This window comes from Euleptes europaea, chromosome 17 (genome assembly GCF_029931775.1).
Source record: "Euleptes europaea isolate rEulEur1 chromosome 17, rEulEur1.hap1, whole genome shotgun sequence".
Classification (NCBI taxonomy): Eukaryota; Metazoa; Chordata; class Lepidosauria; order Squamata; family Sphaerodactylidae; genus Euleptes; species Euleptes europaea.
This window is the reverse complement of record NC_079328.1, coordinates 48,607,352-48,621,281: the sequence shown is the minus strand read 5'-3', so window position 1 is coordinate 48,621,281 and position 13,930 is coordinate 48,607,352. Positions and strand designations below refer to the sequence as shown.

At 48.1% G+C, this 13,930-nt stretch overlaps 1 protein-coding gene across 1 annotated transcript in view; it reads left to right on the top strand.

Moving 5' to 3' along the window:
* Positions 1-13,302, top strand: part of LOC130488581 (meckelin-like) — a 29,314-nt gene extending 16,012 nt beyond the window's left edge. The window contains exons 13-24 of the mRNA XM_056862206.1: positions 1,195-1,293; positions 1,595-1,693; positions 1,941-2,043; positions 4,407-4,540; positions 5,766-5,906; positions 6,833-6,913; positions 8,334-8,450; positions 9,461-9,577; positions 10,559-10,654; positions 11,993-12,095; positions 12,290-12,432; positions 13,222-13,302. Of these exons, the coding sequence (XP_056718184.1) occupies positions 1,195-1,293; positions 1,595-1,693; positions 1,941-2,043; positions 4,407-4,540; positions 5,766-5,906; positions 6,833-6,913; positions 8,334-8,450; positions 9,461-9,577; positions 10,559-10,654; positions 11,993-12,095; positions 12,290-12,432; positions 13,222-13,302 (1,314 nt within the window). The remainder of the gene's footprint in view (positions 1-1,194; positions 1,294-1,594; positions 1,694-1,940; positions 2,044-4,406; positions 4,541-5,765; positions 5,907-6,832; positions 6,914-8,333; positions 8,451-9,460; positions 9,578-10,558; positions 10,655-11,992; positions 12,096-12,289; positions 12,433-13,221) is intronic.
* The last annotated feature ends 628 nt before the right edge of the window (positions 13,303-13,930 follow it).

The window sequence follows — 13,930 nt, the reverse complement described above, 5'->3', positions numbered from 1 at the left end:
CACCACCTTTGTGCCTGTACACCTCCCTGGCTGTTAGAATGTTGTCGCATTTGCCGTTTGGCTGCCGTAGACCTCTTTGTGTGTATGCACCTGCTCGCAAATGCTCATTAAGTTGGCCTGCTCACCTGTTCATCTGATCCTGTCGTGAAGATGCATGCTTTATTCCTTGGGAGGGCTCTTAAGAGAACAAGGCCCGATTCAAATGGGCATTTGTGGGCCAGGGGAAGAGGTTTCTTGTGCAACCGTGCAGGTTTTTGGCATTCTGTTTAAATAAGTCTGCAATCTGTGTAAAGGAGAAATATGTGCTTAGGTAGCCTGCCCCACAGTTACCCCAAAGACCGAGGACTTTCATGCATGCTAAGTAAGCATGCAGAAATGATTTGCAACCCCATTAAATGAAGTGGTCAAAAGTCCCACGCAAGTTAGTTCTTTAGCCTTGCCAGCATCACATCTAAATTGGTCCTGAAAGACCAGGTGACCAAGGCAGACATGTGGAAACTGCACATGACCCTGAACAGATTCATGTGAATCTGGCAGGATCATGTAAATCCACTGTTTGACCTTCAATCTTGGCATTACTAATGAGTGCCTGTTCCATCGCCACCTGTCATATTTGCGTTAGGGCTTTATTATTGCTTAAAATGTTATTAGTTTCAGAGGGTAGCCGTCTTGGTCTGCGGTAGAACAGCTAGGTTTGAATCCAGTAGCACCCGAGACACCAACAAGATTTTCAGGGTATAAGCTTTCGAAAGCCAAAGTATCCCTTCATCAGATACGAGTTGGGACGGAGATCTCTGAGTCCTTATTTCCCAGTCAGAAGGTGGGAAGGGTGTTGCGAAGAAGGAACTCGGCATGCAAAGGTACATTGACAAGTTCAGAACAATGTACCCTCTAGGGTTGAATAGGGATGTAGGAGTCTTATCTCACTACAGATTCTAATTTTCTGCCCCTGAGCATTTCTCCTCTACTCTAATCAAGCTGATCGCATTGTGCATTATACCTTTGCATCCGGGGTTCTTTCTTTCCATCACCCCTCTCACCTTCTGACTGGGATATAAGGACTTGGAGATCTCCATCCAACTCGTATCTGACAAAGGGAGCTTTGACTCTTGAAAGCTTATACCCCCCCCCCCAATCTTGTTGGTCTCTAAGGTGCTTCTGGACTCGAATCTAACTTTTTATTTTTGTTCACAGATCGTAGTGAAATTCTTTGCCTACTTGGCCGGTTCCCTAGCAAATGTCTTCTTCCTAGTCACCTTAGGAATTGGTATTTACTGGCTCATAGTTTTCAAGGTAAGCAAGTGTGTTGCTTAGAGGTTCAGACTTAGGAACAGAATTCTCCTGCAGTCATCTGTCATGGTGTGCTGTGCTTACTCTTCAGGGGCATATATCCTGGGGGAACCCAGAATGGCCCCTGCAATATGCACTTGGCCCCAAGTTGTGTCCTGGATTTAAGACTCTGCATGCAGGTTTTCTGTTGTGTCAGTCAGTACCCCATTATAAAAGGGAATAATGAGGTGTAGGCATCCATCATTGGATGCATGGGAATAAATCATGGCTTTGGTCCTCACTTTAAAATCTTTCTCCCCACCAGGGCCAACAATATTCTCCTGTTGAGGTGACACTCCCCTCTGCTGGTGGACCAATAGAAACCCGCTTTATTATTTATGTGCTGGTTGCTCTAGGGTTGAAGGTAAGGGCTTTGTGAGGTTGGGTGGGGGTCCGCATCTCTTGGGCACTGCATCTCAGAGACAAGCTCCAGTCCTCCAGTGAGTTTTGCAGTGGGCAGCAGTAATCAAAAGATAGCTCTCATTGTCCTCACCAGGATGACCCAGGTTTGAGAGCTGCTGTTGGAAATATCATGCTTTTGGACTCAGAAGAGCCTGCTCTCCTTATGTCTTCACTGAGATGTTAACCCTCTTTGGATGTTTTCCCTGCAGACCTTGAACCTTGTGCATGTGCTGGTCACCCAGTTGACAGTCTCTATCTTCCTGATAGACTGGGAAAAGCCAAGGGAGAAAAGGACACAGAGAACACCCACAGGTCGGCTCTCCCGTCTGCTTTTGTTTCTTGAAAGGTTGTGTAAGCTTTTCCCTCCTGTGATGCCTTTACCCCAGGAAATCAGTGCAGCTGCTTCTTGTTTTGGTCCCAAACAAAATGTTTTGGAGGCAAGAAAAGAGAGGGGCTTCCTTGACTAGGAAGGGCTGTGGCTCAGTGGTAGTGCATCTGCTTGGCATGCAGAAGGTCCCCTGTTCCAGTTAAAGGTCCCAGGTTCCAGTTACAGGAACCAGGCAAGTAGGTGATGTGAAAGACCTCTGCCTGAGATCCTGGAGAGTGGCTGCTGGTCAGAGTAGACAATACTGACTTGGATGGACCAAGGGTCTGATTCAGTAGAAGGCAGCTTCATGTGTATGTGTGACAAGAAGAAGAGGAGGAAGAGGAGTTGGTTTTTATATGCTGACTTTCTCTACCAGTTAAGGGAGACTCAAACCAGCCTACAATCACCTTCTGTTCCCCTCCCTGACAGACACCCTGTGAGGTAGGTGGGGCTGAGAGAGCTGTGACTAGCCCAAGGTCACCCGGCTGGCTTCGTGTGTAGGAGTTGGGGAAAAAAACCAGTTCACCAGCTTAGTCTCCACCACTCATGTGGAGGAGTGGGGGAATCAAACCCGGTTCTCCAGATCAGAGCCCACCACTCCAAACCATTGCTCTTAACCACTACACCATTCTGACTAGGCAAACGGAAGAGGGGAAAGTAAGCCAGGCCATAATACATAAGCATTTGAGCCAAATCAGGCATTGTAGGGGGCGGCAATAAGAACACCGCTGTCCCCAACATTTTTGAGCCTGCAGGTGCCTTTTGGATTCTGACATGGCGTGGTGGGCACTGCCTCAAAATGGCTACTACAGCTCACCTTCAGAGATACAATGAAGATTCTCGTGCAGCTGCTGCCAGAGCAGTGTTTTTAAAAATATGCAAGGCCAATCCAATCTCCTGTGGCCGGTCAGAAACCTTCCTGGGCAAAAGCCCCCCCTGGCCCTGCCCACTTTCTCAAGACACTTGGTGGGTGCCAGAAAAGGTGTCGGGCAGCATGGCACTCAGGGGCACCTCGCTGGGAACCCTCAACGTATCAAACAGGATCTCCAGGTGGTTTACGCTATAAGGAAATGAGATGGAGATCCGACATCCTTCCCTCCTTTGCAAAAGGGGAAATTGCCGTTTAAGTTTGTTTGTTTTCTGTTTATTGTCCTCTTTTTTTCATAATAGACATGTAGAGGCACGTAATAATATATGCATGTAGAACTCACACAAGGGTTGCCAGGTCCCTCTTCACCACTGGCAGGAGGTTTTGGGGTGGAGCCTGAGGAGGGAAGGGTTTGAGGAGGGAAGGGACCTCAATGCCATAGAGTCCAATTGCCAAAGCGGCCATTTTCTCCAGGTGGACTGATCTCTATCGGCTGGAGATCACTTGTAATAGCGGGAGATCTCCAGCCACCACCTGGAGGTTGGCAACCCTATCTCACACCCATGGGAAACATTTTGGCAAGTGGGACTTCAGTTAGGATCAGGGAATGAGTAGGGTTAGTCTTCAGGCTGAGAACTTGCCAAAGGAGAGAACAGCCAAGGCAACAAGCCAATCAGGGCTCTCCCCACAAGCCCCTAATAGGTTGGGATGAGTCACGCCTTGGCATTCAGATCCCCTACGTAACGGTCCTGCTCAACCCTTGAGTTAAAGGTGCAATCGGAAGATAATCCCACTTTAGCATTTTCACACATGCCAAATAATGCACTTTCAAACCACTCTCAATGCACTTTGAAGCTGTGTGAACTGGCAAAATCCACTTGCAAACTATCGTTAAAGTTTACTGAAAGAGGATTGAAAGTGCATTATTTGTCATGTGTGAAAGTGTGAGTATTCAGGACAAACTGCCTGCCCACCCCCCCAAAAAAAACTAGCCCGGTGCCCCTGCACATTGCAGAACGGAGCCTAAAACTATTGTCACGGCGGACTTTGCAACAAGAGGGTGCTTTTGAAGATAAAAACAAGGTTGGGCTCCCCAGAAAAGTGAGGGCAACGTTAGCTGCAGCACGCCGCACAGCTGTTACGCGGCATCCACTTGTTTAATTAGCGTTGGTAAATCACTTCAAGGCCCTCGGGTACTTCTGGGAAATCAGCAGGCGCCTGTTCCAGGAAGCGGCCTGCCTCGGATGGTAATGATTTCATATCGGGAGAGGTAAATTAACATAAGCAAGGGCCGGGGGAGGGGGGGAGAGCTCAGGGCCGTTGAGCTTTGCACTTTGCCAAGAATCCGATAAGCTCGTGTGGAGTTTCCGAATAAAGCCAATTGTTTCTGCTTCATTGTGCTTTGCTGTGTGTGTTTTTTCATGCCCTCCGCTGCTCCAGGAGGAGATCAGAGAGCTGCTTCTTCTGTGAGCGCCTGGAGAACTTTTCTGATAGCTAATGAGTGGAATGAGCTGCAGACCCACCGGAAAATAAATCCCTCCCTTCAGCTGTTTGCCACCTTGCTGCTTCTGGAGGTGAGCGAGAGGTGAAGGGAAGGGGAAGTTATCCACTGTGATGGGATGTCAAGTCCCAGCACTCTCCGAGTAACCGAGAGAGAGGGAGAGAGAGAGAGAGACAGGCGCATTTAGAGTCTACAAGACCCTCTGCATAGACTATCAGGCATGCAATCCTGGACGCCCGCCAGACTCCCTTGAAGCCAGCTTGAAAGGAAGAAGAGATGGACGCCTGAGCTCTCTCGTTTCTGCCGGTGTGTTCTCCCGCTCCGGTCCCTCCAGGAAGCACCAATTTGAGAAGGGCCAAGGCTCAATCCTACCTGGAATTATAGGGTTGCCAACCTCCAGGCAATAGCTGGAGATCTCTCGCTATTACAACTGATCTCCAGCCGACAGAGATCAGTTCACCTGGAGAAAAGGGCCTGGCGGAACAGCTCAGTTTTGCAGGCCCTGCGGAATTGCCTCAAGCAGGACCTGAATCTCACCGGGCACATCGTTCCACCAAGCCGGGGTCAGAGCTGAGAAGGCCCTGGCCCTGGTTGAGGTCAGCTGGATGATTTTCAGGCCAGGGATCACCAGTATGTTTTCTCCAGCTGAGTGAAGAGCTGAGATGGGGTTTGCTTTTACTGCATTTAAATTTTGCCAGTTGTAATGCCGTTTACTTAGCAAGGTTCACTCTGAGTCCAGTACAACTTTACTACACCTGCCTTTGCACTTGCTGGATCCCTTCCCTATAACACAGTCTCATGGGTCTTGAGAAAGGGCCATGGCTTAGTGGTGGAGCATCTGCTTGGCATGCAGAAGGTCCCAGGTTCAATCCCTGGCTTTTCCATTTAAGGACCAGGCAAGTAGGTGACGTGAAAGACCTCTGCCTCAAATCTGGAGAGCTATTGTCAGTCTATGTAGACAGTGTTGACTTTGATGGAACAAGGGTCTGATTGAGCTGATTGAGCTTCAAAACTTTTATTTTATTGGAATGCTTAAATAGGCCAGGTCATGATTATGGCATCCGGCTTTGGCCAGGTGAAGTCTACCTGATTCTCTCTCATGCTTGGACTCTGTACCTCTGTCACTCTTGCAATCCTGTGATTTTACAAAGAAGGCCAGAGTGGGTGAATAATGCCTTGTCCAGGGACACCCACCGAGGTCATAGCTGAAGAGAGATTTGAACCCATGTCTCTTAGGCTCAAGGGCAACAGTGCCCTATCCAACTGGGGGAACCACATTGGCTACTTCTTCTTTCTAGGTGGTGGGACTGAAGAACCTTGCCTCAAGGGACCTGAATGTGAATCTCCATCCAGACTCAAATGCCTACCTGGCTCCGTGGAGCCCTGTCCTCCGATTTGGGATCGCTGCTTCAGTTTGGCTGGCCATCGGGATTGTGCAGGTCCTTTTGCGCTCTGAGAACATAAGAAGTGCTGTTTTGGATGAGGCCAAATATCCATAGACCGAAGTTGGTTTTGGAAGAGGGTTTAGGTTGTGTCACGTGAGGGAGAGGAGAGCCGGGAGTCCAGTGCAAGATTGGGCATCTTTAGAGAGACGCTTTGTTGTCTTAAGAAATAAAGAATGCAGATTTCGTAGCTTCCTATAAATTGCTTAGCACCAGTATGATTCAAGGGCCAGGATCGCATTGTCTTTCCATTACCACGTGAGCTGTTCAGACTGAAGGGCCCAGCCCACGAGAAGCAGCTTTTATATCTTTTAGGGTGTCCTCATTGGTGTCTTTAGTCGGCTGATCTCAGAAGCTGCCACTGGATCCTTCTTGGTGGGGGATGAGGCCTCTGTTGGCCATCTTGTGGGCGCAGGAGAGACTGGGCATAGGGCTGTGCATATCGATAAACCCGAACCGAAAATAAACCCAAAAAATGCCCCTACAGGAGCTTTGAAAAAAATCCCCATAGACTAAAATGGGCCTGAATTTTTTCGGTAAACCCAGAAATCTGAATACCCCTTTACCGGTACGGGTATTCGGCTTATTTTGGGCTTACCGTGAAAAAACTGAGCCCAATAAACCCGAACCCGAAATGTACCGAATATATATATATATATATATATATATATATATATATATATATATATATATATATATATATATATATATATATATATATATATATATATATATATATATATTTGCACAACCCTAACTGGGCAGCTTGGATTTCGGGCAGACTAAGGCTCTGGGGCAGCTATCCTCCAGTTCTGGGGTCAAGGCTGCATGGTATTTGACAGCTAGCAACTGAACCACAGAGAGGCATAGGAAACTTTGGGTGGTGCTTGTGTACAGCCTCACGCAACGCTCTTTTCTTGCAGGTGGTACTTTCAGTCGGGCTATATGAGCGATTTGTGGAGGAGAAGATCCAGCAGTTCACCGACCTTTGCTCCTTGAGCAATGTGAGTCAGGTCTCTGCAGCACAGCGGGAATATGGGGTCGGTGATGCGCCATGAGCCAAAGGAGCCTTGCAGGGCTGTGAGATCTCCATGGTATTTTATTTTGCTGTCATCTGTCCCATTGCATTGTGGGCAAATGCAGCGTTCTGTAGGCTGTCCCGTACTTGTTAATGAATCAACAACCCCTGGAGAGCCAGCGTGGTGTAGTGGTTAAGAGCGGTGGTTTGGAGCGGTGAAGTCTGATCTGGAGAACCGGGTTTGATTCCCCACTCCTCCACATGAGCGGCGGAGGCTAATCTGGTGCACTGGATTTGTTTCGCCACTCCTACACATGAAGCCAGCTGGGTGACCTTGGGCTAGTCACACTCTCTCAGCCCCACCTACCTCACAGGGTATTTGTTGTGGGGAGGGGAAGGGAAGATGACTGTAAGCCAGTTTGATTCTGCCTTAAGTGGTAGAAAAAATTGACAAATAAAAACCAACTCTTCCTCTTCGAACTGTCGCTTAGGGTTGCCTCAGCAAATGCTGGGGGATATTTTGAGGGTGGGGCCTGCGGACAGTGGAGTTTGGGGAAGATGTAGGGTTGCCACCTCCAGCTTAGGAAATTCCTGGAGATTTGGGGGTGGAGCCTGGGAAAGGTAATGTTTGGAGAGGAGCCTGGAAGGACTTCAGCAGGGTATAATGCCATGGAGTCCACCCTCCAAAGCAGCCATTTTCTCCAGCGTAAGTAAGTAAGTAAATATTTTATTTGTAGATAGCCAAAGGCCATTACAAAGTAAATAAGACTGTAAAACAAGAAAATTATACAATAAAGTTAAAAGATAAAATACAAAATGCCATATAAATTATGATAAAGTGCAATATAATTAAAATATACCCTAGCTGGCCATCAGTTCTGGCTAGTTACATTCTTTGGCACCAGTTTCCAGTTTAGCTCTTATCTTTATAGCTGCTAGAGTGAAAAGCAACATCCTATCAGGGATAAATGAGTCGGTATCTTGACAATAAAAATACTAATTTATTGGAAACAGGAAACAAGTTTAACCCAGTTAATATCATACGAAGGAATTCATTTTCTCCAGGGGAGCTGAACTTTCTAGTCTGGAGAATCAGTTGTAGTTCTGGGAGACCGTCAGGCCCCACCTGGAGGTTGGCAACCCTAGGAAGATGCAACATCACTTCCAGGTGACCCTCTAGGAATTTCTTCTAATCTCTGTGTTAAAGACACTGTAAAGGCCATTTTCTGCCAATTTTTTCTTCTATTCCTCAATGTCTCAAGGGTGGGGGGATTGGGCCGAGGGTAGGCGTTTATCCGCCATGGGCGGGCAAAATTGTTAAGCCTAATGTTGCATTATTTTCAGAAACGTTCCTGTTCAGTTGCCACGTGAACTTGTGCTTCATGTACCTCTCTTTACACCTGCAGGTGTCCGTGTTCATCTTGATGCACAGATGCTACGGTTTCTACATCCACGGAAGAAGTGTCCACGGCCACGCAGACGTCAGCATGGGCACCATGCGCTCTTACCTCCGGAAGGAGGAGGTAAGCTGGGATTTTTGCTCAGCCTTCCTTCCACCCTCCTGGTTTCTGGATGCTGCAACATAGACACATCCTCTCCTTGTTGGGTTTGCCTTTGGCACGTGAATCTGGCAGGAGACCAGCCTTTAGCTCTCCCTTCAGTTTGCAAGTCTCTCCGTCCTGCCCCCCTCTTTTTAGTTTCTTCCAACAGTTGGAAACGTTCAGTAATTTATTTTCTGAGTCAAGAAGCCCTAGATGTGGTGAGGATGACCTTCTGAAAATGCCTACCCTGGAGGGAGGACACTAGGCAGTTCTCCCATTCCATGGAAAATAAGATAAGGGAATCTGGGTCAAAGGATCCATTACAAGGAGGTTTGAGTCTCTGCAGCAGTCTTTTCAGAAATTTAAAAAAACTAGCTAAGAGATTCCATAGTTTGCTTCTAAACAAAGCCACTAAGAACTAGTCACCAAGTACATTGAATACTGTGTACAGTTCTGGTCTCCGCTCCTAAAAAAGGATATTGCAGCACTTGAGAAGGTGCAGAAAAGAGCAACCAAAATGATCAGGGGGCTAGAGCAACTGCCCTATGAGGAGCATAAGAACATAAGAAAGGCCCTGCTGGATCAGACCAAGGCCCATCAAGTCCAGCAGTCTGTTCACACAGTGGCCAACCAGGTGTCTCTAGGAAGCCCCCAAACAAGACGACTGCAGCAGCTTTGCCCTGCCTGTCTTCCACAGCACCTAATATATCAGGCATGCTCCTCTGATCCTGGAGAGAATAGGTATGCATCATGACTAGAATAAAATGGACTAGAATAAAATGGAAGTGGACCCTGTAGGCTGGGTTGAGGTCCTAGGAGAAAGGGGGGGCGTGGCTCAGTGGGAGAGCATCTGTGTTGCATGCAGAAGGTCCCAGGTTCAATCCCCAGCATCTCCAGTTGAAAGGATCATGTAGTAGGTGATATGAAGTGAGGTGAACAATCTAATAAGGAGAGCTCTTCAGCATAACCATGTTGTTACTTTGCCCCCGCAGGAGAACCTTTGCCCCCTTAGAGGCCTGGAGGCCAATTCGAACATCCAGACATTTGAAGTGCTTCTCACCGACAGAACCCGACTACTCTATGACAGAATAAACCTGCCTTTAGCAAAGGTACGATACCTTGGCACATTTTTGATGTTGGTGCATGTTCCTGTTATAATTGGGTTTGTGTTACGCTGCCTGTTAGACAAAAGGGTCGGTCTTTGGGGCCAAGTTTTACTTCAGAAGGGATATGCATTGACAGCTGCTTCCATGTGGCGGAGGTGTATGTCTGCAGTCAAGCGCAAGAGGAACACACACATGAACACATGAAGCTTTCAAGAAATATCGCAATGCTTGCTTAAGTCACAGGCATGCTCGACTCTGCCTTCTACTGAATCAGACCCTTGGTCCATCAAAGTCAGTATTGTCTACTCAGACCGGCAGCGTCTCTCCAGGGTCTCAGGCAGAGGTCTTTCACATCACCTACTTGCCTAGTTCCCTTTAACTGGAGATGCCGGGGACTGGACCTGGGACCTTCTGCATGCCAAGCAGATGCTCTACCACTGAGCCACAGCCCCTCCCCAAAGCTTTGCCTCTTGGTGAGTCTGCAAACGTGGGTGTGTTTGCAATCGCAACAGGCTTCAAGGCCTCGAAGCGAGGCAAGCCACTGCAAACACATCCAGAGTCTGCTACAAGAAGACATTTTAAAAGGTGGTCGTTTGCAGATTCTGACCCGTATATTTTCTACAAGATGAATCGGGGGAGGGGGGCAATTCTTTTCTGCATCTTGGTTGGAAGCTAGCCTTAGCAGAGCTTTCTCTTGTTTTGTTCCTCCAGGGAATAATGATTGCTAGGCTGTTCGGAGCTCTTCCTTTCTCTCTCCCTCCCTTTTTAATTGACAACTCTGTTTACGTGTGGAGCTGAGCGCTCCAGAGCAGCAGGTGAAAATTGAGCTGAAATCCCCGCCGCCAATGTGAAAATCTGAGCTAACAAACGCACATGCACGCTTTTCAGATTCTCTACCTTCACCTCGTCTCTACAGAACAACTGTCCTGAACATTAAATGTGTTTTTTGTTTGTTTGTTTTTTGGTGAACTCTTCCTGTGACAGGCTCCAAGAGGGACACGGGTCCGGTCTGACGTTTGTGACCAGAGACTAAGAAGCTACCCTGCCTTGAACCGCTTTCTGACCTCTTTCCTTGAGCACGTGAGACATGAGCTGCCTTGATCTAAACACATGTGTGTGGTTGGGGTTTGTGTCTCTGGTGAGCTCCTTAACACAAGATGGTTGGCAGAACCGTCCATAGTATGTGAATGGTGCAATCCCAGGTACATGGGGCTGCAGTTCCTCATAATCACAGTTGTGCATTTTCTAGCCACTGTTGTCAGGGGAATATTTTTTATTACCTTTTTTTTAAACCAGTCCTTCCTCCAAGTTGTGGCTCATCTATGTTTGGGAAGCTCAGACAATCCTAAACTGTGGTTAGTGCAAAACAAGCCGTATATAAAATCATAGAGTTGGAAGGGACCACCAGGGTCATCTAGTCCAGCCCCCTGCACAATGCAGGAAATTCACAACTACCTCCCCCCACTCTGCCAGTGACCCCTACTCTATGCCCAGAAGATGGCCAAGATGCCCTCCCTCTCATGATCTTCTTAAGGTCATAGAATCAGCATTGCTGACAGATGGCCATCTAACCTCTACTTAAAAACCTCCAAAGAAGGAGAGCCCACCCCCTCCCGAGGAAGCCTGTTCCTCTGAGGAAGTGCTCGAACTGTTAGAAAGTTCTTCCTAATGTCTAGACAGAAACTCTTTTGATTTATTTTCAACCCCCCTCTCCTTCACTGTCCATCACCAGGACCCCCACTCATGCCTTCCTTCCCTTTGACCCACATCTATACCTCCCTGTGTTTGCTTCCTGATCTGGAGAACCGGATTCGATTCCCCACTCCTCTGCACGAGAGGTGGAGGCTAATCTGGTGAACTGGATTTGTTTCCCCACTCCTACACACAAAGCCAGCTGGGTGACCTTGGGCTAGTCACAGCTCTGTCAGTCCCACCTACTGTCTGTTGTGGGGAGGGGGGAAGGTGATTGTAAGCCGGTTTGATTCTTCCTTAAGTGGTAGAGAAAGTCGGCGTATAAAAACCAACTCTTCCTCTTTCTTCTTCCTCTTCTTCTTCCTCCTCCTTCCCCTGCCTGTTTGTAAGTTTTCTACTGACTGTGTGTCCTATCCCTAGCGGTGCTGGGTGGTGTGTACAGATAGGCTAGGAGTGACACCTTTTCTTCTCTGGCAGCACGTGGTTGAGGGGCTCTGTGCCAATGGGCCCTGCCAGGAACCCTGGGCCCTGGCATCTGCCCCACATCAGGGTATGCCAATGCCGGCCCTGCGGCCTTCAATTAATTAATCAGCAATATCAATTCCCTTGAGAGATGTGTGTTAATTTCACATTGGCTCTGTCGTGGCTGCAATTGTGTGTGTCTTATCCTGTCTTGAGAGGTTTTAAACACCTTTTTTCTTCTTTCTGTCTCACCCCCCGCCCCAGAGGTATAAAGATATGGACTATGTGGTGAAAGACAAGTTTTTGCTGGAACGGATCCTGGATGTGGAATTCCAAGAGCCGGGAGATGTGTCTGTGCTGTACAATGGTATTTTATATACTCTCCTTCCTCTGGGAAATGGTTTGTGTCCCTTGTGCCAGCCGATGCATGTAACACAGATGCCACTTTGGGGTGCAAACCAAAACCGTTGCTGAGGGGATTTGAAACCGGGAGCAGGTAAAAACAAGTCGGGAAAGAACAGCCCCCTTAAAAACACCCGTTTTCCTTTCCTCTCCCTCCAGATGAGAGTTCGTTGTTCGGCAGAGCTCTTTTCTACAACCACGAGCTCCTGCTGCTCTTCTTCGAAGCCCTCGTTTTCTGTGCGGTGGATCTGGGGGCACAGGATTTTGTGCTGGCAACCCTGGTCACCTTTGTCGTGCAGAAGGTAAATGGGGTTGACCGAGGAGACGCCGCCTCTTACCTGTGCCCTTTGCAGCTGCATCAAGTGGGTCTACTCATGAGAGCAGTGATGCACCGGAGGAGGGAATTGGTGCAGCCGCTGCAGATCCAAGCAGGGAAGAGGCTTCGGAAAGACCGGTTTCCCTGTTCAGGGAAGCTGAGCTGCTCAGTTGCATGAGTTTTCTGCTCCCTTGTGACGCTTGTACAAACAGATTGCACGTGGGAGCCGCTAAATCCTGCAGGTTTCTTATGGTGTTAATTTACGGGCTGGATCCAAGATTGGCAGGTGTTGTGCATTGATTTCAGACAAGCCTGGAACTTGGTCCACATTTGCTGCTACAAAACTATCTGGCAGAGGGACGTGGTAAACGTGGAAGGAGTCTTGGGGGTGTGTGGAAAGTGCCGTCAAGTCACAGCTGATTTGTGGCATCCCTCGAGGGGGTTTTCAAGGCAAGAGATGTACAAAGGTGGTTTGCCATTGCCTGCCTCTGCATAACAACCTGGGACTTCCTTAGTGGTCTCCCATCCAGGGACTATCCAGGGCTGACACTTCTTAGCTTCTTAGATCTGATGAGATTGGGCTATCCAAGTCAGGGCTGAAGGGGTCTTAGTTATTTCTAAATCTCTCCGTCGTTCTGAAGATTTTGGGTTTTTTAAAAAAGAAAATCCCCTAAAACCAGTTCTGCACTGTTGGGGTGGGGGGATCTTACCAAGACCAGAGGAAAAGTGTTGACTTTTGCTGCCCCTCAGACATTCTTTGTTTTGATCCTTGCAGCTTGTGCAAATTCTACGTGAGGCGCTGGGAAAGAGGAACCTGGCCGAGAAAACCCTGGTGGAGAATCAGTTCTTGATCTAGAGCCAAACGACAAGCATTCCTGGACATTCCTTGGCTGACCTTCGGATGCAATCATCTCTGCATCTAAGCTGCCTCACAGGGTTGTTGTGGAGATAAAATGCAGTTGGAGAACCATATCTGCTGATCTTCTTGTGCAAAGGGTGGGATAAAAATGTAAACAAATAAAAGATTGCACCCCTCCGGGAATTTCCCCAACAGGCAAGGCTCAAAACTGTTTAAATGCTAGGGTGCATCAAGATTTTTAAATCTGTAGCCAGTCCGCCCTGTCCCCAGTTTTAGGAGAAGAGTCAGGGTGGGGGAAAGAGAATGAGTTAACCACATAAGTCTTGTTTGTTTCGGTCAGTACGTAATGTGCCATCAAGTGGCAGCCAGTGTGGTGCAGTGGTTTTGAGTGGTGGACTCTAATCTGGAGAACTGGGTTTGATTACCCACTCCTCCACATGAGCAGCGGAGGCTAATCTGGTGAACTGGATTTGTTTCCCTACTCCTACATACGAAGCCAGCTGGGTGACCTTGGGCAAGTCACAGTTCTATTAAGAGCTCTCTCAGCCCCACCTACCTCACAGGGTGTCTGTTCTGGGGAGGGGAAGGGAAAGTGATTGTAAGCTGGTTTTATTCTCCCTTAAGT